At 34.2% G+C, this 23,120-nt stretch overlaps 1 protein-coding gene across 2 annotated transcripts in view; it reads left to right on the forward strand.

Moving 5' to 3' along the window:
• Positions 1–23,120, forward strand: part of POF1B (POF1B actin binding protein) — an 84,098-nt gene that overhangs the window by 20,100 nt on the left and 40,878 nt on the right. The window contains exons 3-6 of one of the 2 annotated variants that reach the window (XM_043896483.1): positions 3,206–3,280; positions 5,601–5,681; positions 14,398–14,499; positions 19,492–19,674. In XM_043896483.1, coding sequence (XP_043752418.1) covers positions 3,206–3,280; positions 5,601–5,681; positions 14,398–14,499; positions 19,492–19,674 — 441 coding nt within the window. The remainder of the gene's footprint in view (positions 1–3,205; positions 3,281–5,600; positions 5,682–14,397; positions 14,500–19,491; positions 19,675–23,120) is intronic. The other variant, XM_043896484.1, reaches the window with a different exon arrangement.

Raw genomic sequence — 23,120 nt, forward strand, 5'->3', positions numbered from 1 at the left:
ATTCATTATCACACAGCTCACTAGTGGTATAGTGTTATAATAGAAGTCTACTTGAGGAACAGGGTTTCTCAAGTCCAGAAAATGAAGTGAAGTTGCTCAGTCATGTCTGACTTTTCGCGACCCTGGGACTGTAGCCTACCCGGCTCCTCCATCCATGGGATTCTCCAGGCAAGAATACTGGAGTGGGTTGCCATTTCCTTCTCCAGGGGATCTTCCCAACCCAGGGGTCGAACCTGGGTCTCCCACATTGGAGGTAGACGCTTTAACCTCTGAGCCACCAGGGAAGCCCCAAGTCCAGGACTCTTTCAATATATTGTGATAGTCACCATCACTCCTTCCCCAGCTTTCAATTATTTTGTTATAAGGAACACGGGGTTATGGCATAGAGGGCATAAGCACTAAAGATGTAACTATTCATTGAATTTAATGATTCCAACATGAAGGGTTTATGTAAGCTATATACAAATAAGTGACATTGAAAATTAAATATTAATGTAGGCTATCAAGAGAGATTTAGATTTCTATTCCTGAGATGCCTTTAAAATTGGCATCTTCATTCATTAATGTATAAACATTTTTGATCACTTCCTTTAGAATAGGCAATGACTATTTGTGGAATGACTTGCTGCAATTCTGCTTAGAGCTAGATGTCACTGAAAATACCTTTCATCATCAAGACAATGTTCATTTTGGACATTTACTCACACTACTTACCTAATTCTGTAGACTTTCAAGGGGAAAGGGTTCTCTTTAGTAAGTCTTTCTTTAATTAATAAACCTTATATTCAGATAGGCTTTTCCCCCTTATGACAATTTAATACTGCTGCAATTTAAATTCATGCTGATCACTACCATATGTCTTAATCTCTTTGACCCATACTAAGCTACCACCTTAATATTTTACTTTTTGTAGTTATTCCATTTTCCCTTTGTTTCCATAAAAGTTGTATGGAAAGCCATATTTGCCTATGTCAGTTCTAATAATGAAGGCTCAAAGCAACTAAATAAAGCATAATTTATGAAATTAATTTACCAGCCTTCCAAATATAATAAGACGGAATAATTTTTTTATGGTAGCACCAGACTAGTCTTTGTGCAAATACACCAATTTGCCTTTTGAATATCTACCATCTGGGCATCTGAATAAAGTAACTGCCTATATAACTATCAATAAGGGTCCTAAAGATGTAAGATATATGTGTGTATGTGTGTGTGTATATGTCTACTTGGGTGAATTTCAGCCAGTTTATAAAACTTCTCAGTACACTCTTTTATCTTAAAAGCTAGCCCATTTACCTAGTAAGAGTCATTCTGTTTCATCTGCTGATGTCATCAGACTTGAATAGGTAAAGGGAAGGGGGAAAAACTAGCCTATATACGGAACCAGGAACAAGACAGCGTGTGCTAAATGTATTCTCAAAATGATTCCGGTGTTAGTAGCTCCAGCCTACAAACACTAAAAGTTGGCATAAAAGCATCTTTCAGACAGTATATATTAAAATGAATAATGCACATACTCTGTGTCCTAGCAATCCCACTTTGTGGCATTCTAGAGAAATACTCACCATAGCACAAGGATGCTCTTTGAAGCACAGCGAAAACCTGGAAACAATTTTAAGAAGATGCATATGTAAACAAACTATCAAGCGAACATTATGGAACACTATAATAAATATATATATATTCATTAATTTAAAATAATGAATTAAGACAATCTAATTTATAAGATATATTGTTTGGCTTACATTGCAGAAAAATAAAAGCAGTAAATATTATTTATACATATGTATTTATATAAGCATACACCTGACAATAATTACATATGGGTAAGATATTTGAATGAAAGGAGGATGGTTAAGGAAAGATCTTTGACTTTATTTGTATAATTTTTACGTTGAAATGTCTTCATGTACTATTGTATAACTAAAAATCAGCTTTTTTTGTCTTTCTGAACCTGCTCCTGTTTGATCTGTGTGCCATATCCACCTGCACTTGGTTGTATTTGTAACCATTTTCCTAAAGTGAAGAACATGTACCTGTTTGGTCTACAACCTTTAATTCTCAGCATTTGTCTGAGCAATTATCCTCAGCTACCAGCAGGAAATCTGGGAACATATTCAAAGGCTGCCTTGAAGCATTAAGCTGGCAGTATTGCTGTTGATGTAACAGAGGGAGGAGGGATGAAAATGTTACAAGTTGAACCAAAAGAAAAACCATAGTGTGTAGAAAGTTTGGCTCTTTGAGTAAAGGCATCGTTTTGTTTTAAGAACAGCATGTTATGTATAACATAGTTTTGTTTTAAGAACCGCATATATTTATATATATATTTTTTGTTTTAAGAACATAATGTTAAACATTATACATATATTATATTATATATATAATATATATATACACATTATAGCTATACTTTTGTATGAGTCTGCTAGTTTTCCCCTTGTAAGTCTGTGATTCTAATTTTTAATACCTCCTTGATCTGAAGAAAAAGTATTTTTAATCATTTTAGAAGTATATCCTGGAGTTGTATCAATTAGTTGAAATCGAGTAATGCTATCAATTCTTTGCACACTGATAAAGCTATGCAGTTTGTTGATTTGGGAAAAATGTAATGAATACCAGCATAATTGATGGAGTGACCATTTTATCTAATCATTATTAAAAATCATACTCTCACTTTTATGGATCTTTTTTAACATCAGAACCTACTCTTTGAGATTAAACTAGAAGCAGATCACACAAAGCGTAATTTAAAATCAGCATGAAGTACTCTAACAGCAGTAGTCTTAGCTGAGTTTTCAAAGATAATTTCCTATATTGGTTTTTGGATTTTTTTACTTTTAATGTTTTTGATAAATTTTAAATGTTGTTAATTGCAGACATATAAAAACATCAATGGATGTATCAGCAGAGTTCTCAAAAAAGAAAAAAAAGGATGCAAACTGAAAGTGCAAGAAGTGTGTATTTTATGAAAGCATTCTAGAAATTATATTTCGTTAGGTTACTTGCAATACTGAGAAAGGAATTCAGTAATGTGCTTTTGTAAAGATGGACATCATCTAAGTAAGCACTTAATAAAGTTCTTATGTCTGGCAAACTGGGTTATTGTAAAAATAAAGGAAATAATAATAATACTTTAAAAACCTAAGACATTTAAATGGCACTGCTCAGTAATGATTTTTGAACCCTCTTTTGTTTCTCTCAACAGGAACTTCATTCTCCAACTCTGAAAATATCTACTTGTGTCCCAGGCACTCTACGTATAACCCCAAATACTGAACAGGTAAAATAAATTATGGATTATGTTAGATTATTTTCTTTTTTCATAAACCCTGTTTGAATGTTTAATTGATCTTTAGGCCTCCACAAAGCTTTACACATTCACCAAAAATCAGGAGCATAAACTGGAAAGGAGAGTCACATATGAAAATCAGTTCAACCTATTTTAAAGGAATGTGAAACAAGTGCTAAAAAGTCTGTGAATTGAGATTTTTCAATTTTATTGTCTACTCAATCTGACTTCTTTTGGTTTGAGTGAAGTTTATTTTTAGCCAACAATATCCCACTGATTGAGTATATTTTAAGGATCCTTGGTTTGAGCAGAAATAAAGTACCTAGATCTTAGATTGATTGAGGGTGTGGCTTTGTGAATGATACTACTGTACTTTGACATCCAGAGAGAATAATTTACAGGATCAGAACTTGCCCTTCTCCAAGGTGCATGATTTGAAAGACACACAAGATCAAGTTCCCTTAATCTTTATGACTTAATAATCATACTTTTAAAGATTATTTTTGAATGTATATATTATATCTGCAAAAGGTATCTATAATAATAATTGAATACTGTATTAACAAATATGTGTTTAACGAGTGAGTCCCGTATATTAAAAAGTAAATTCTAAGTAAATAAACCATAAAAGATCCTAAGTTTGTTAGTGCATAGGAGGGGAATATAAAGCTTTCAGGATTTGGAGGATAGGAAGGAGAAAGATACTGTTCTAGAAAACATGCCTACCCAGCTTGAGGTATCACGATGTGAACGTGAATAGTGAAGGGACAAATGTACAAAAACTGGTCTCTAGGTCTGGGATACAGGATGGAAAAGGTGATATTATGCAGAACAAATAAGATTATTGAAGAAAAGTTTGCTTATCATGTCCCAATTTAGTCTAGCTTAGAGCTAGGTCAGTTAGAGTCATGCATTTATTCAGTGAACATTTGCTGAGTGCCAAATATGTACTAAATATTGCACAAAGATGAATTAGAACCAATCACTATTCTCAAAGAACTCACAGACTAGCATGAGTCACACACCTAACAAAACATACAGCAGTGGAATAAAGGTTACAGTTGAGTTAGAAGTTTAGCCCCACAGGACCACCAAGATAGGATTAGCTCATAAAACTAAGTCCACTTAAATCACACAGCTGTTTACTACACTCAAACCCAGTCATAAGATTGCATTTATTGTTATTTTTCATAATGAAAGACTTTAGAATTAGGTTTGCTGTTTGTTTTACTTCTGATAACAAAAATATGTTTATGGTAGAAAAATTAGGAAATACAAAAGCATATAAAGAAAAAATATAATTCACTTATGATTCTTTCCCCTACTCAGAGATACTACTCTCAGTATTTTTGCTGTGTTTCCTTCTGTTCAAATAAAAAATTAAGATCATACCTTATATGTAGTTTTATATCTTCATTCTCACTTAACTTTATATACCATGAGTTTTTAAATGTTAATTTGTATTATCAAGACAATTATTTTGATGGCTACATATTTCAGCTTGAGAATGATTATTTAATCTTTCCTGTTTCCTTAGGAAAATGCTCCTCTTACTGCACTCTCATCAGCATTATTTTTTAACATTTCCAGTTAAAATATGGTATTCTTTTGTTACGATTATTTGATTCCTAGTTTGTTTGAATATTATTTGTTATAGCTTGGAATATAGCTTGTTTTTGTTGTTTGTTAATCATTTGCTTTTTCTTCTTTTCTGTTTTCATACCATCTGCTCATTTTTCTAATAGTGTGAAGATTTTTTCCTCACCAAGATATAAAAACTTTCTTTATATGGATACTAACTCTTTTTCCTTCAAAAGCTTACAAATGACTTTGTTCTAGTGTTTTGTTTCCCTTTTAACTTTATTTGTGGCCCTCCCCTGTCACCACATTGAAGATTTACATGTTTCACAGTACACACAGTCAGGTTTTTCTTTGTGTCTCCTTTCATGCCCTTTCCAAACAGAAGATCTGATTAATAAATATTAAACTATATTTTATTTAATCATGTGGGGATATTTACAATGAAAAGAATATTTTAAGACTCTCATCAAACTATTAATAGTTTTGAAATGTGTGATGAATTACTATGCAATGAGTATAGCATAAATACCTAACATGTTGCTGAGCCCATAAACATTTGCTTTCATGTATGTTTTTGAGACCAAAATTAACCAAAATATAAATTCATATGTCATCATTCGTGTATATGATTTTAAAATTTTCACTCTGAAAATTGCTCTTTATTATTATTCATGACTCCAAGGTCACTAAATAACTCTGATTATATGCAGCTTTTATCTTTTCTTCACAGGAACTCCATTCTCCAACAGTCAAAGTTACTACATATCCTCAAACTACTATAAGACGATATATAGTGCAAAATCCTGAACAGGTAAGCTATATCATGCAAACTCTTATCCCAACCTATAATTCCTCAGAAGTTGATAACTTAAATAAGAAGGGTGAGTTAGTTACTAGATTCCTAAAATCAGATTGTTGGACTTTCTTTCAGTTATAAAGTTAATTTCTAATTATTATTATAAAAAATTCATCATTAGTTCCAGACAACCATTTGCCTCAGAGATGCAACAGTTCCAAGTAGCATGGAAATTCTTGGGTTATAAAGTTTTCTGCTTCTATATCATCATTCTTGTGCTACTAAGGGTTTTTGTGCACTTTGAACCAAAGTAAAAAGGGACGAAGTGGTTCACAGGCTTCATATAAAACTATCACCGGTTGCATCGGGGGTTGCAATATTTAGTCTAATTAGATTTGCCATTGAGATATTTGCTAGAAAGAAGAGAATGAAAATTCAAAAGTTCAAAAATACCTCCATGTGTTTGAGTTCTATGGTATATGAACTTTTGTGCCTAGCAATGAGGTTTTCTGAAAATTACACTATTATATTTTCTATAAAGATATATAACCTTATATTATACAAGCTAGGATATTATTTTCAGTCTCATTTTGAGGAGAAAATTAAGAAAAAAATTTTCCCCACAGTAATAAGCCTTGCTCAACACACACACAGACACACACACAGCCTTAATTTAGCTGCAACAGGAAACTCTACTATAGGTTTATAAGGACATAAGGTTCACATTTGAAACAGAGTGCCCTAGATAATACTGTAGGAATTTTTTGCTTTTCTCTTTATTTTCCCATTACTGCGGGAAATAATTTTTTCACAAAATAAAACTGATCATTTGCTTCAGCTGTGGAAAGCAAGAGGTTAAATCAAGGTAATATAATTGGTACTAGTCTAGTTGGGTGGGGAGGATGTACTATTCTTCTGCTTGTTTCTATGTTCTCTCTTCTTTATTCATTTAAAAATCATCTTCTCACGTCTCTTTAGCTAGAGAGGCTGTTAGTTGTACACGTGTGCTTGTGTGAGTTTACCAGCATACAGGCTTTGGAGGGGGTGACTGTTTTGGATATTTGCTTGAGTTTTCAAATATCTATGTAAATATCAACAAAGAATGTGATTACAGTAAAGCATCTGCTTTCTCGTTCTGCAGAATCAAGTGTTTAAGCAATAAATCTGAAAACTATGTGTGGGGAAAGGGAGACATCAGGAGGGCCTGGGAGATTAGACTGTGCCTCTTTCTACAACTTGGCCAATCACTTTATGCTTTCCTCTTTTTCCTCTCACTCTATTTTCCTTTCACAAACAAACTGGGGAATATGCTTACTTGGATGCATATTACACTTGATATCCCTGGCTCTCAAAGAATTAGTTCTAGATAGCACTTTTTTTTTTCATGAAAATTGTGTTTGCCTAAAACATAGCCACAGAGTGGTTTTAAATATTGAATCGTTTGAATTCCAACCCTCTTTGCCAGTGATTCTTATGTGACTCTGAATGCATTCTTGTTCTTTAGTTAATGAATTAATATTTATTGGCTATACATTCCATGCTCTGCAATTTACATATTTTATCCCATTTGGTCATAAAAAAGTGAGAAAACAGAAGCAGAGAGGTTGACAGTTATTCAGTGAATTTTTATCAGTTGCCTAGTATGTACCAACAATTGCCCCAAGCCCTGGAGATAGAGCAGTAAACAAAACAAGGTCTCGACCTTCTTGGAGCTAAAGTTCTTAACTGGCCCCAAACCATTGGTTAGAAAACAGCAGAGTTGCAACTGAAATTGAACAATGCAGATGTAGGAAAGAAACATTTGCAAATTAAAGACCATTGATGATGTAAGTGAATTGAGATTCAGAGACCCACCCATGTACCATCTCCCTCCCCCATCCTCCCCAGCTACAGTGTAATCAAAAAAGAAAAAAAAAAGCAGAGAAATTCAAAGAATATATGCAAGTGCATATTTGTAACAGGAAACCTGCCTCTCATTATAGTTGTGTTCAACTGTAAAGAAGTAAATAGTTGCTCAAGGAGAAGATACAGCAGCAGGTTAAAGAAAAATGATCATTTTAGCTTTAACATTTTAAGCTTTTAACTCTTTTCATTATTGAGAGATAAAATAAATTTTAATCCCCACACTTTGTAAACAAAAATAATCTAACTGGTTTTGCAGAGCAGCTTGAAAATCCTGTCTAGATATATTTTATTTATCTAAGTGTATGCTTTTTTGTTTGTTCTTTTAAATTCCCTCAGAAGAAGATTCTGGCTTAATTACAATATTTATAATGATCTGAGCCTCTTAAATGGCAACTTCATTCTCTTTCACCTTCCAGTTTGTCTAATCTTTACTTCTTCTCCCTGTAATTAAACTGATATCAATCGCTTGTCTCATGATTTCCTTTTAATTCTGTTCAGCCTTTTTATTCTTGATTGTACCTGATCTTTCTTATTTGCCATTTCTTGTCATTTTAGTCAAGTGATTTATCCATTCTGGTATATAACATGACTCAGAAATGGGGAAATATGTTTGTTCCATCAGTAGATAGAATCCAATTGATGTTAATCAATTTAATTAATTTTCCACTTGCAGAGCTCCTACTGTGGGAAAGGTTTATACAGACCTCAAATTGGAAAATACAAGGAAATAAAACATGGTTCCTGAAGCAAAGGAGCTTACATTTCCTCTCAGAAAGGGAATAAGATATGTCTATATACAACTTCATAAAATATATGGTGGGGTGTATGACAGATTCCATGAGAGAAATACAAATGATGTCTTATTGAAGTTCAGAGGTTGGAGGTAATATTTGGGGGGAATCAGAGAAGGATTTATTCTGGTATTTAAGGAATTATTACAATTAACATTATTATTAGTATCATTTTACTAGTATGGAAACAAAAGCTTAAGTAAATGTGACTTGCTTAGGTCTTCTGACTAAATATCTCTATCTTTTCTGATAGTTATCCTCAGGGTAGTTTTGACAAATTTTGATAACTGATATTGGATTTGGGATTAAAAGAAGAAAGTCAAATATGACAAGTTTTTCAGTTTGAGACACTGGGAACATCGTAGCCCAACTAAAAAGTAAGAAGTAGGGGAGAGGAGAAGCTGGTTTGGAAAAGGAGGAGATTGTCAGCTCTGTTTGGACCAGTAGCATTTGAGATGCATGCCAGGGAAGATGCCCACCAGGCAGTTAAAAAGTGACTTGAGAAAGGTCACATTTGTGATAGAGACATAGGAGTTAGTCCTCTTAAAGTTACCTTCATAGCCATGGGAATGAGTGAGATCGCTGAGGGGTAATAGAAAGGGTTGAGGTCAGAACCTAAAATGTCTACTCTAAAGGAATAGAAGGAAGGAGCCACTTTCACAGGCAGAGAAGCTGTCAGAGGAATGTGAACACTGAATTATTGAAGCAAATAGAGTAAAGGGGTGGTCAACCATCTCAAATGACCAAAGGACCGAGAAGGGTGAGGTTTGAAAATAGAGTTCGACCATTGAGAAAGTAATGGTGATGTTTGAGAGAGCAGTTTTGGTATATATATGGAAGCAAAGTCCAGATGCAAAACATTAATGGATTACTAAATCCGGAAATGGAGATAATAAGTGAGGTTACTTTCCTAAAAAGGATATTGGCCAAAGGAAGAGAGACAGGATGGTAGCTAAAGGAGTATATAGAATCTTGGAGACCCAAGAGATTCATAGACAGAAAGAAATAACTAATAGGAAGGAAAAGTAAAGATGCAACAGAGAAAGGGAAGAAAGGTGATATAATTCTGGAAGAGTCAAGAGTGGATAGGATTCCAGGTACAGATAGAGAAGTGACTTCCAGATAAAAGAGGCATATGTTATTACATAATGAGTGGAAGGAGCAGAAACTTAGATTTTGAAGTGGGGCAGAAAATGGAGTAATTTCACTGGATATGTTGCAGGAAGGGGGACTCCTTCCAGGGCCCAAAACTGGGCTCTTGTCTAACACTTGGAAATAAATTGTCGGAGGAGACACATGTGCTGACAAAGCAAGAGATTTTATTGGGAAAGGGCACCCAGGTGGAGAGCAGGAGAACCCAGGAGAACAGCTCTGCCATGTGACTCACAGTCTCGGGTTTTATGGTGATGAGATTAGTTTCCTGGTTGCTTTAGCCCATCATTCTAACTCAGAGTCCTTCCTGGTGGTGCAGCTAAGATGGATGCCAGTGAGAAGGATTCTGGGAGCTGGTCGGACATGTGTTGTCTCCTTTTGACCTTTCCCAAACTATTCCAGTTGGTGGTGGCTTATTAGTTACATGTTCCTTACCAGGATCTCCTGCCATAAAACAGCTCGTGCAAATGGTTACTATGGTGCCTGGCCAGGGTGGGCAGTTTCAGTCAGTGTGCTTCCCCTAACAGAGAGATTGTCTTGGTTTTCTCAGCGAGTATAAGGAGAATGAAGGAACATGAACATGGGGCACTAAGGAAAAGAAAATGATTTGCAACCATAGTTACAGAGAACTTAGTGAATAAAAGTATGACCATGAATGTTGGAGAGCCTTTTAAAATTGGGTAACTTTGTACTGAGCCACATCAGCAAATCTTTTTTTAAAATGTTCTCCAGCAAGGTTTCATGGCCTGGGAACAGTAAAGTAGATGCTGGAGATTATGTACTTTGTTAGATGTGAGAACTATTCTCAGAGGTTCTAAAAGTAACAATTAAATTATAAGATCAGCCATCTTTGAAAACACCTGTTAATTTTTCAAGTGGATTTGGCACCAATTCAAATGTACAGGTAGGAAAAAAAATAAGCTGCCAAAATAGTAAAACTATTAGCTCATCTGTTAGAAATCCAAGACTTTTGATTAATTTTGCTGACCTGTCTTATGCAAAGTGATTTATTCATATTAATATTTGGTTTTTCTGATAGATTGGGACTTCCCAGGTGGCTCAGTGGTAAAGAATCTATCTTCCTGCCAATGCAGGAGCCACAGGAGATGCAGATTAGATCCCAGGGTCAGGAAGATTCCCTGGAGGAGGAAATGGCAACCACTCCAGTATCACTGCCGGGATAAATCCCATGGTCAGAGGAGACTGGCAGGCTACAGTCCATGGGATCACAGAGTCAGAAATGACTGAGCACGCATGCACACACTCTGATTGATTTGGCGAAAATATAGTTTCGTAAATTTAGAAGTTTTTCTTTCAGTAGGTCATTTAAAATAAGTCCAACTCGCAGTTTAGGGAGACTCAACTCTGCTAGCACCCAAGTTAATAATGGCTCAGCTTTCAGAGTAAATTTTAGTTCACAGAGAAGAAAATTTATACTTTTGCTAAATATTCCCCCTTTTAGTAGATGCTTATATCCTTAAGATAGAAGTTCATATCATCCCGTTTCATCTAGTCATCTGTTCATTCACTATAGGGTATTCAAGATGGATAAAGTCCCTACCCTCAACAAGCTTACTTTTGTATATTTTTAAACTTGATATCCTAGAAAAGTTCTATCAAGATTCTCATAAATTATTTTAAAATTCAGTATTTTAAATATTACTGTATTAATCAAAACCAATGCTATTTGTACTTTGCAATGACAGATTAAAGGTAATTTAGCATACATGATTTTGTTTAGCATAAAGTACCCTGCATTACTATCCCTATGAAAAAGGGACTGAGCCTCAGAGAAGGTAACTGACTTACCTAAGTTTCCACAGCATGTAGGTAATAGAGACAGAACTGAATACGTGTTTTATTAGTCCAGAATTTTTTCTATTATACTTTGAAAGTGAAAGTGTGAAAGTGTTAGTCACTTAGTCACGTCCAATTCTTTGCGAAAAGAGCCTGCCAGGCTTCTCTGTCCATGGAATTCTCCAGGCAAAAATACTGGAGTGGGTTGTCATTCCCTTCTCCAGGGGATCTTCCCAACCCAGGGATTGAACCCAGGTCTCCTGCATTGTAGGCAGATTCTTTACCGTCTGAGCTACCAGGGATATTTTCACTAATTTTAGTAATCAAATCCAATAGATTTGTTGTAGTTCAAATCCAAGCTACTTTGTAATTCTTACCTGTTGACCTCCCTGAAGCATTTATACTTTCACTCACCTTATTGCTTCTTGAAAATTTCTCTTGTTTTGACTATATGGCATTTTTCACTTATGATTCTCATACTCCTGAAGATTTGTCTAGTTCTGTCCTTGATATTCTTTTGCCTTCTCAGCAACTGCATGGTTTTAACCACCACTTCTATGCATATGACTCTGAAATCTAGAACAGTAGTCATGAAATCCCCACCCAGTTTCAGATGTGTGTTTTCAACTGTGTGCTGTAAAAAAGTCTTTTTACTAGTTATTTGCAGTAAGTTAACGTGTGTTTGGGCTTCCCCTGTGACTCAGAGGTAAAGAATTTGCCTACAATGCAGGAAACACAGGTTTGATCCCTGAGTTGGGAAGATCCCCTGGAAGAGGGCATGCATGGCAACCCACTCCAGTATTCTTACCTGGAGAATTGGACACGACTGAAGTGGCTTAGCACGCACGCACGCATGAGGATACAAACGTGAATCAGACCTAGATTCTTACCTGGAGCACATAAAACTCCATGTGTCTCCACTTTTACTGGTGTTTTTTTTTGTTTTTTTGGTTTTTTTTGAGACTGTTGGCCATATAGTAGATTCCTCAGGTTCAAGATCTCGGAGTCATGGTTGAAAAGTACTGTACTTAATTATGTAGGATAATTTTTTAACTGGTTTCCTTACCTGTATTCTTTCCATTTACCAATTACTCTTTCTAAAGTGGGCTTATGTTCAAATCACAGCCCTGTTTAAAAGCATTCAAAGATATCTCACTGTTTGCAGAACCGTGATCCATCTGCCAAGTATATCCCCTACGTACAAATTTACACTTTTCAAACCTTGTTGTCTTGACTCACTTTATTGTCTTCATTTCAAATACCAATTTCTTTCATCTCCTTATATTCAAAGCTCACCTAAACCTTCTCTCAAATTCTACCTGACCCAGGTAGCCACCCTGAACACTACCAGATGCAACTTGATTTTTCTTCTCCTGAATTCCATCCCATATTATTTCTCTGTACTTTTTATTGTCACTTGTCTCTTTTTATCTTGTATTAAAAATATTTGTGTTCACATATTATCTAGACCAGGGATTAGCAAACTTTTCCTATAAAAGGCCATATAGTATGTATTCCAGGCTTTGTTGCCCATATAGAGTCTTGGTCTTCTTTCTTTTTATTCATAGTTGTTTAAAATAGAAATACCATTTTTAGCTTGCATGTATGCATTCTAAGTTGCTTCTGTTGTGTCTGACTCTTTGCACCTCCATGGACTGTAGCCTGCCAGGCTCCATGGGACTCTCTAGGCAAGAATGATGGAGTGGGTTGTCATTTTCTTCTCCAGGGGATATCCCCGACCCAGAGATCAAATCTGGGTCTCCTGCATTGCAGGCAGATTCTTTACCATCTGAGCCACCAGGGAAGCCCATTACAAATATAGGCTGCTGGCTATAGTTTGAACCCTGATCAATATTCAATGCTCCTAGTAATAATCTAACTTTGAGTCATTCCTTAGAATACTTAGCAAAGTATATTGTGCATAGTAAGCTCTGAAACATATGTTACATGAATGTAAACATGTGTTATGTGTATCACCAAAGAGGTATTTTTTTTTTTTTACAAAAACAAACACAAAATAGTTCCTAGGGGAATTTAAAAAAAAAATCCATTTTTAGATTTAATAATTCATTAATTAGCCAAAATGAACCACTTACATGTTTGTTTTACCAAAGTATCTCAGAAACATTTAGTTAGAGCACTCTTTATTCAAACTTGAATACAAGAAATATATATTTTGGGTTCAAGAGTACCTTGCCTTCTCAACAACCAGAACAACCAGTATTTTAGTTCAATTGTTCTAAAATTTTTTTAAATAGCCGACTAAAAAAATGCTATCATATTTTGTTGATTTTGAAATGGTCCTAAACACATTAACTGGTAATAGGTTTAGCCGATCCCCTTCTATACTGTTCCTCTGTATTACCAAAAAAAAAAAAAAAAAAATGAATGCAATTTTTGGTTTGTAACAAAATAACTCCCCCCCCCCATACAAGTGAAAAGTCATGAAAACCCAAAAGAAAAGAGAGGAGTACAGTACACATTACAATTATTTTGGACTCCTGGGCTGATTCTTATTAGCCCTTCCCTGGTTTCTTTCAGATCTTGGACATGTCACCAGCCTCTATTTCATTGCCTGACATATTGTAATCATAAGAAAGAATTGTACACTACACTTCATTTCAAAGGCACCTAGGTTGAATTCCAAAAAGAATCTTTAATATAGGCTCAGTGGTGCCAAATTATGTTTATTTTGCATTTCCCCAATGATAGTTTCACATCGAAAGAAACTTCCCAGTAAACCCAGTTTAGATGTGGTTGACCTCATGCCTGTCTACCTCTATAGGAAACATTATATTTTGCCTTAGGAACAGAAAAAAATATTTCCCACCCCTTTCCAATTTCCCCCAAACACTGTTAGGCCTAGTAAAATGTAGTGGGAGATACAGATTATTCTGTTTGAGAAAATATATTATTTTTATGATTGCATCCTTATATTTCTCAGAACCTTATTGGGATGTCATTTCCTTTTCTCCTAACATCTGCCACTACCTCGGTGTTTATTGGAGAATGCATATTTGCTTAAGTTCAGTTTCTTCCAAAAAGCTAACTTGCAAAGCAAAATGCAACTTTTACTGTCTTTGTAGGAACCTCTGTCGCCATTCCTAAGAGGAGGCCATTTCTTTCCAGGAAATAATGTTATTTATGAAAAAACCATAAGAAAAGTAGAGAAGCTAAATATGGATCAGGTATGTGAAATTTGTTTTAAGGTTTATTTTATAAGTGTATACTTTTGAATTATAGATATTTTAATAGAGTTAAATGACATTCAATTTTCAAGTGCCAGGTGAGACCACTATGAGTCATAATAATACTTCTTTATATTTACAGCCCTTCCTATCATCCTTAACAATTTTATTTCCATTTCTTCATTTGAAGTATTGTTGTACCCATTTTACTGAAAGAGAAACTGAAATGAAGACATGCTCAGTCATGGAGAAAATTAATGATAGAATCTGAACTTAATATAGATAGCTCAGTGTTTTGTACATTTCTTTTAAGCTAGGCTCACAAAAATAATAATTTAAAACATTGTAATTTTTTCTTAATTAATATTAAATGAATTTCTAAATTAACACTATGAACAGATGGGCAAAATACTGTATGCTGTAAAAGATCTAGAAAATGAAAACTTGAAGTCAGGTTTTTGAAATCCCATTAAGCTTAACTGAGACCAAGTACAGAATACAAAACTACAGCAGGGTGATGGTAATTCCGTGGCATTTAGAACTCTGCCCTCCTCGTGTCCTTCCATCCTTCAAACAGAGTTGTTACTGAAACCAGTAGACGTTTCACATTGACCTGCTCAATGGGTACAAGCATGCTCAAGCCAGACAAAACCTGGGATTTATCTCTTGAACTAGGTTAGTGCAATAACTTCTTAGGCCTTCGGTAGCAAAGTACTACAATCTGAGTGACTTGAAACAACAGAAATTTATTGTCTCACAGTTCTGGAGGCCAGAACTATGAAATAACCATATTGGAAGGGCCATGCCTCCTCTAAAATCTCTATGGAAGGAACTCTTCCCTTCCTATCTCCTAGTTTCTGGTGGCCTCAGGCTTGTAAATGCATAATTTTAATTCTCCATTTTCACATAGCATCTTCCCTGTGTGTCTTCATGTGGTCTTCCCTCTGTGCATGTTTGTCTCTGTGTTCAAATTTACCCTTTTCATGAGGACACCAGTCATGCTTGGTTAGGACTTATTCTAATAATCTCATTTTAACTTGATTACCTCTGTAAAGACCCTGTTTCCAAGTAAGTTCACATTCTGAAGTACTGGGAGTACATAAACGATTAAGTTAGGACTTAAATGATTTTTTTGGGGGAGGCACAATTCAACCCATAACAGGTAGTTAAATATTATCAAACGAATTTTGATCACAAAATCATTTTTTTCTCATATACAAATGAAACATTAAAACATACTAAATTCTCCTTTTTCATTTTTCTTGGCATGAGAACATATCTTGTTTTTATTAGCATTTATGGGCAGCTGTTACCCAGTTCATTGGAACTAATATATTATTTACTCATTTGATACCCAGTAATAATGAAATAGAGTAAGCTCTCAGAATCATAAACATCCAAATCTTTAAGATCCTGGTCTGTGTCGAAAATTGGATATAGTCTGAAGGATTTAGAATAGTACATATTAAACACATATTTTCCAGTTTCTGTACATTATGATACAAAATAGAAAAATTTCATGAAATGTCAGTTTTTCAAAAGACACTTTCTTTTAAGCTACTTGGTTATAATATCTGTCCTTTATCTAACTGAACTCCCAAAACAGTAAGTCTGACAATTCTAAATTGTAAGGAATTTTTGAGATACATCATTGCACACTGCTTCCAACTTCTTGTTTCAAAGAGAATAAACAGCTTTTCTAAATCTTGGCCCTAGAAAAAATATTGAATATCCTGTACATTATTATTGCTACATATCTGGAACAACTAAAGATGTTTTCAGTGAACATTGCTGCTAATTACTATAATAGCAATAGTTAAATTACTATTAACTTGACTATTTACTTTTATATGTCCACTATTCTTATTAATGATTTAAATGATTTGGGAGTTTTGGAACTGCCATAGGAGACTGCCTAAGGTAAAATGAACCATGCATATGAAAATACAACTGCGCTGACCTAGCTTAGTTTCCTCAGTGACAGAAACATAATGGGATGAGCTGGATAAAGCTAGAGTCTGGATGAACCTGCTTAATGCCATCATGAAGTGAAGTGAAAGTCACTCAGTCATGTTCAACTCTTTGCCACCCCATGAACTATACAGTCCATGGAATTCTCCAGGCCAGAATACTGGAGTGGGTAGCCTTTCCCTTCTCCAGGAGATCTTCCCAACCCAGGGATCTAACACAGTTCTCCCACATTGCAGGCAGATTCTTTACCAGCTGAACCACAAGGGAAGCCCAAAAATACTGGAGTGGGTAGCCTATCCCTTCTCCAGCAGATCTTCCCGAGTCTTCTGCATTACAGGCGATTCTTTACCAACTGAGCTCTCAGGGAAGCCAATGTCATCATGAGACTAATTAAAAAAAAATGTCATCATGAGACTAATTCAAATAAGACTAGCTTTTAGGAGATGGAACCTGTCCAAAAAAGAGGTCTTTATAGTAGAAGGATGGTAAAGTAATGCCAGTGGCAAGATAATTATTCAATTTATGTGGCTCAAACCTGGGTCTCCTGCATTGCAGGCAGATTCTTTACCATCAGAGCCACAAGGGAAGTCTATAAATTGTCTGTGTATGTTTTTCTTAAGCAAAGATGAGAAATATATGGTAAGATATATGGTAAATCAGAAATGTTTGAACTTTTGTACATTAAAAACTTAGCATGTGGTATGTTGCAAAAGTATGAGAAATATGAATATCTTGCTTTGGAAAAATAATTTTAGCAGTCGGGTATGAGGACTGAAAACTGAAAACCTGCTAAGACTTCAGTGGTACCAGTTAGTGGTTCACAGGCCAAATAAGTTCAGGAAAACCGCAAGACATCTCCCATGGAGAGACTGTCAGCATTCCATTCAAGAGTCAACTGATAAATTAATAAGGAAAGATGGTTGAGAAATGGGTTTTGTTTTCTTTATTTTCATTTCAAAGTTTTTCCTCATCTGTTTTTTAAAGGACACATTTTTGGTTTTTTTTTCCCAGGAGGAATTTTATTTCAGTATGTACTAGCTCCTCACTAGGTGAAAGTTTTCTCCAACTATCACCCTGACTTTTCCTAATCTAGTGTATGAAGGTATTTTGTAACATAAAAGAACAAAATGTAAAAAAAAAAAAAAAAAAAAGAACAAAATGTTCATACCAAAAATTTGTACAAAAGCTAGATAATACAGTCAGACTTCTAAACTGTAGAGATCTTACTTAGTGCTAGTATATTTGTAAAGAAGATTCTATTTGAAAACAGCTTGGAGAAAATGATTCTATGAACTGATTCTGTGACCTTTATTTATGTTTAACAAGGCAGTTCCTACTTGTAAAATGTGTTTCTTAATACATATTTTTTTCCAAAATATTTTTATATACATGAAAAGGTATTTGTATACATGATAAAAATTTCAAAGCATAAAAATATAAAAGGTACAAAAAGAGTGCAAAAAGAGAAAATATATAAAGTGCAAAAAATCTTCTCTGCCCTGTTCCTTTTTCCCCTTAGTTCCTCTTCCCAGAAGTAGTCATTCTTAAAGTGTTTTTGTTCCATGCATGTATTTAAAAGCAGTTGTATATGTTTGTAAGTATACATGTATGTACATTAAAAATATTATACACAAGGAGTATACTATATTCATTCTTATGCATCTTGTTTCTTCAATTAATACAGTTTGAAAATTGTTTCATATAAAAATTTTAAAATTTGAAGTGCCTTGCTTCATTAACATAGGTCACCTTTCCACAGTCAAAAGGAAATAGAGCATTGAATTTATACTTTCAAAGTTAATTGTATGTGCATGAATGTAGCATTATGATTCAAGCAGAGTATTTTTTCTTTGGGTGAAAGTTTTTTGAAAACTGGATTTCAAGTATCTGTTTCCAAAATAGAATAGAACAAAATAATACAGAAAATTCAAACATATCTGAAATCTCCAAAACTGAAATAACCAGATATCTTTTCTTATTCTGTACTCAACACTTACCAGAAACAAAATCACAGTAAATAAGCAAACAGATAACAAAGATTTAACTTAAAAACAAGTCCCAAAATACTTTGAAGACAGTGCAAATTCAGTCTAATGGTCTAAACGAACTCTGAGCATGAAGTCATAAGTTCCAGACCCAATTTTGCCATTAATTATATCATCATAAGTAAATTATCCTACCTCTCTGGACCTCATGGTTATTTTTTTTTTGCCTGCAAAATTAATGGGGTGGTTAATGATTAAGTTAATGATGATGATGATGAAGACAATGATAAAATTTGATAATGATAATAGTAAATGTTAATTCCCACGTACTTTATACTTGGCACTTTGCAAACATTAGTTAATTTACTCCTCACAGCAACCCAATGAGGTACATACTATCTCCCCTTTTACACATGAGGGAACTGAGGCTTATAAAATTGCATATATGGTTTCTCAAGATCACAGAGTTAATGGTAGAATCAGAGTTAGAATCTCTGTTTTCTGGATCTGAAGTTTTCAGTTACTGTTTTCCAATCTTTTTTCTTGATTTATGCTTGATTTTCATAAGCATAAGTACTTCATTTGCTCCCACTGTGATTCTATTATGCTTCTGACATTGAAAGTCACTACAATATATTATTTTCTAATTTATATCCATCAATATCTTCAATATTATAGTATTATGCAATTAGATCCTGAAGTGCCTATTGAATCATCAAAGAAATATCAATTGAAATTAATATTCATTATAGTTTTAGTGTTAAGTGTAACTGGAATATTAACTTAATCAGAACATGCAATTCCCTGACCAACTTAGGTAAGTATTTGGATTGTCACAGCCACCTGATCAAATGAAAATAGAGTTCAGTACAACTTTTTTCAATGGAATAATTGGAAAACTAATATATCACTTATTAAAACTATAAATCCTAGGGCTTAAATGATCTTGTGAAAGAACACATTCAATTTTTTTAATGAATTTTCTTTTATTAATAATTTTTATTCTAAGTATTTTTGTCTTGTTTATGTATTTTAGGAATGCTATCCTCAGGTTCAGTGCCATCATCACATTGTTCAACAGCCCCAGATCATCCACTCTCCACACTGTGAACAATCCCATTCTAGTCAGAAAATCCAAACCATCACAGGAAGTGATTCAGTTTCTACAAACACTGGCATTGAACTGTGCCATGGTGGCTCAAACCATACACATGAGCAGGTAAGATTAATGAACTGATTCCTTGTAAAATTGAAATAATCTCTTAAACCCTTCTCACACTTCTGTATAGATACCCACATTAAATTTTCATCAAAATACTGAGGGGTTATACCATGGGGATTTGTGTTTTATTATGGCATTTTTAAAATAAAATTTTCCGTCTCTTCTCAGAACACAAAATAATTCAGGTATATTAATACATTAAATCTATGAGGGAAGTTAGTAACTGATAAATGAATACCTAATTTCTAGCTGAATGGGCCCAACAGTTGTACAACATGAAATATTTCATTGAGATATGATATTTAAGTGAACAATGAATTAGAATTGATATTTCTAAGATGATTGTAATGGTCACATTTCACAAGTTGGTAACATGTTTTGTTTGCAAATTTGGTATATTAACTCAGGTTATAATAGGCATACATTTTATTGTGTGTTTCATCAACAAGACAGAAACTAAAACTTAGTTGCTAAGAAGAAATCTGTTGGGATGCAATCATCAGTGACTAATTTATGTTCTGAATACTTTGGAACCTTGTAAACATCTGTTATATGGATGTTAAAGGAAAAAAAGATGGTCTTGAACCTTGGGAAAACTAGCAATAATAACTGGAACTATGGGGAATAAATCATCATTTGTATTTTTTCATATTTTTTCACAGTAAAAAATAACTTGTTCAACTGACCTCTCTCATAGGCAACTCATAGGCAACTGAAAGACAAAATAAAAAGAATAAGAAAAAATAAAGGACCCTGCCCATATAAGAATATGATTGTTTTATATTAAATATGCATGAGGTTATTTCTAAAGACTGAAACTTTGAGATATGCATTTTGGTAATATTGGTAAAAACAAAACAAAACAAAACAAAAAAACCAGGAAGGATTTAAAATATTTTTTTTCCAACTGATAAAGCCTAAAATTATCTTTTCCCTGAATATCATATCATGTATGGAAATACTGGCTTTAGAATTACTTTAACATGGTCCAGATGATGTTGAATTTCTTAAATGGGTTAGTAATGACAATTAGAAAGACTTTTTTTTAGGTTAAATTATTTGAAATTTTCATTTTTGTAGGTCAAAGTTCATTGGTTCAATATGTTACTTTGCTTTGCTTCTGTTTCCTCATCATAAATTCATCATCCATTTCTTACAGGGTTATTGTAAGAATAAATCATGTCTTATATGTTAGGCACTTAACCATTGTTGAGTGCTGACAGTAAGTACTTAAATGGTAATTACTAGTTTATAGTAATAATTATTATTTGTAAGCATTAAATCTTCACTCCAGGTACTATGAAAAATACAAACATCAGTAAGACATTGCCACATTTCTCTTAGGTGCTTATTGTCTAATAGGGGAAAGTGGCAAACACATATGATATACAAAGCAAAGTATGTCTGTTATAAAAGGAACATGCAATGAGCTTTGGGAATAGAAGAAATTAATTTCAGCTGGAAGATGTAGGAAAGCTTTGTTGAGGAGGAAGAGATTGACCTGAGTATTGAAGAGTGAATAGAATTTCCATATGTGGTATGGTGGTGTGTGGCATGGACATCCTAATAACAGGTAGTAACATGAAAAAAGTCATATATTTTGGAAAGTACATTTTGGGTTTCAGGAAGAGTTGTTTGGTTTGTATGACAGAGGAGACATGGGATGAAGAGAACTAGAGTGTAAGATTAAGATGATATATTAAGTCCAGATCATGAGGCCATTGCAGTGGCACAATCTTAGTTTCTTGACCAAGGATTGAACCTGGGCCTTCAGCTGTGAAAACATGGAATCATAATCACTGGACAACCAGAGAATTTCTGAAGGTTAAGTTTAAAATTTTGAACTTTATTTGGCAGGCAATGGAGAATGATTGAAGTTTATTAAGTAGGAAAATATTGATAGATATGATTAGATTAATTCTAGAAGCTTTATGCAAGATAGATTGAAATATTGATTAGTTTTCTTTTCACAGTGATCAGAATGAAGAAGATATCATTATTGTCTTTATTGTTAAGAGAAGAAAACTGAGGTTCACAGAAGTTGTTACTTACAAAGGCTTTGCATAGCTAGCATGTGGTAGAGCCAGGATTCATACATAGTCAGCCTGACTCCAGAGCTTGCTGAGAATTCCTTCTGGAAGTTGAGTCAGCAGTGTGGAGAGTCTTTGGTCAATAATGTAAACATGAGTAGGCCAATGGATTAAGAGTCCGCCACTGGAGAGGCTTTGGTGTTATAACAGAAAGTGGACTAGCTTCAGGGTAGGAAGATCTGAGTTCAAGTCCCAGCTATGTCCTTTTCAAGCTGTGTGTTCTTAATAAATATTAAATCTCTCAGAAATATCCTCATCCATAAAATTCTGTTAGTAATGTCTACCTCACAGAGTTGATGTAAAGACTAAATGAAAATATGTTTGATGTGCTTCATAAACTATAAAGTCTACAACATGAAAAATACCACAGAGAAGGATTTGCAGAAGGATTATTAAAAGATATTTCAGCAAAGTGTAAAACTTGTTTTTGTTTTTAATTAACTTATTTATTTTAATTGAAGGATAATTGCTTTACGAATTATGATCTTTTGCCATACAAAGTGTAAAACTTAAGCTAAGATAACGACAGTAGGAATGAAGTGAGGGACAATTATCAGAGATGGGAACAATATCACAGGATTAAGCATCTTATCCAAAGGCAATGGTAATGCTATGATATACTTTTATTAGCTTAGTGCAAGTAATGATATATTTGACCAGAGCAGATATTGTCTGGTTAGAAAATGGGCAGAATTAGGTAACTAATATATTACTTTCTATTTTATTATTCATCCTTCAGTTTGAGATTTGGATTTAGCTCTGGTAAAGGCTGGAGGCTTTTTGTATACTATTTTTTTTTCTGGTTTTTCAGTATTTTGTGTGGATAAAGTTGAAGTGCCACTGAAAACAGAATAGCCCTGGGAAGCTTAGAGCTGGTAATTTTCACCTATGTGGATTATATAGAATTGGCTCCATTTCTGGTCAAAGTGAGGATGGGGTAACCTGATTGTGCAGATCCCATGGGCAAAGCAGGGCAGAAAATGAGTTGTCTCACCTAGGCTCTTTGGTGTTTACACGTTAGTCTTTCACATGAGTGGAAGTCTTTGAAGAGTAATACAGCAGATGTCAGTTAGGCTTTTTTTTTATACTAAAGGTTGACCCATTTTTAGTTTGTGTTTAAATTGCAATTCAGAGGTCAAGGAACACAGACTTTAAGTACAATTATTTGAGTTTATAAAACCGGATTCTGCTGAGCTGCGTGATCTTAGGTAATTGACTTTAACTGGACTGAACATCAGTTTCCATATCTATAAACAGGGAGAATCACACTTAACGTGCAGTGTATCTACAATAGAATTAAATGAGATAAAATATGTAAAGTATCCAGCTTAGTGCCAAGCACATAGTAGATGC

The sequence above is a fragment of the Cervus elaphus genome, chromosome X (assembly GCF_910594005.1).
Source record: "Cervus elaphus chromosome X, mCerEla1.1, whole genome shotgun sequence".
Lineage (NCBI taxonomy): Eukaryota > Metazoa > Chordata > Mammalia > Artiodactyla > Cervidae > Cervus > Cervus elaphus.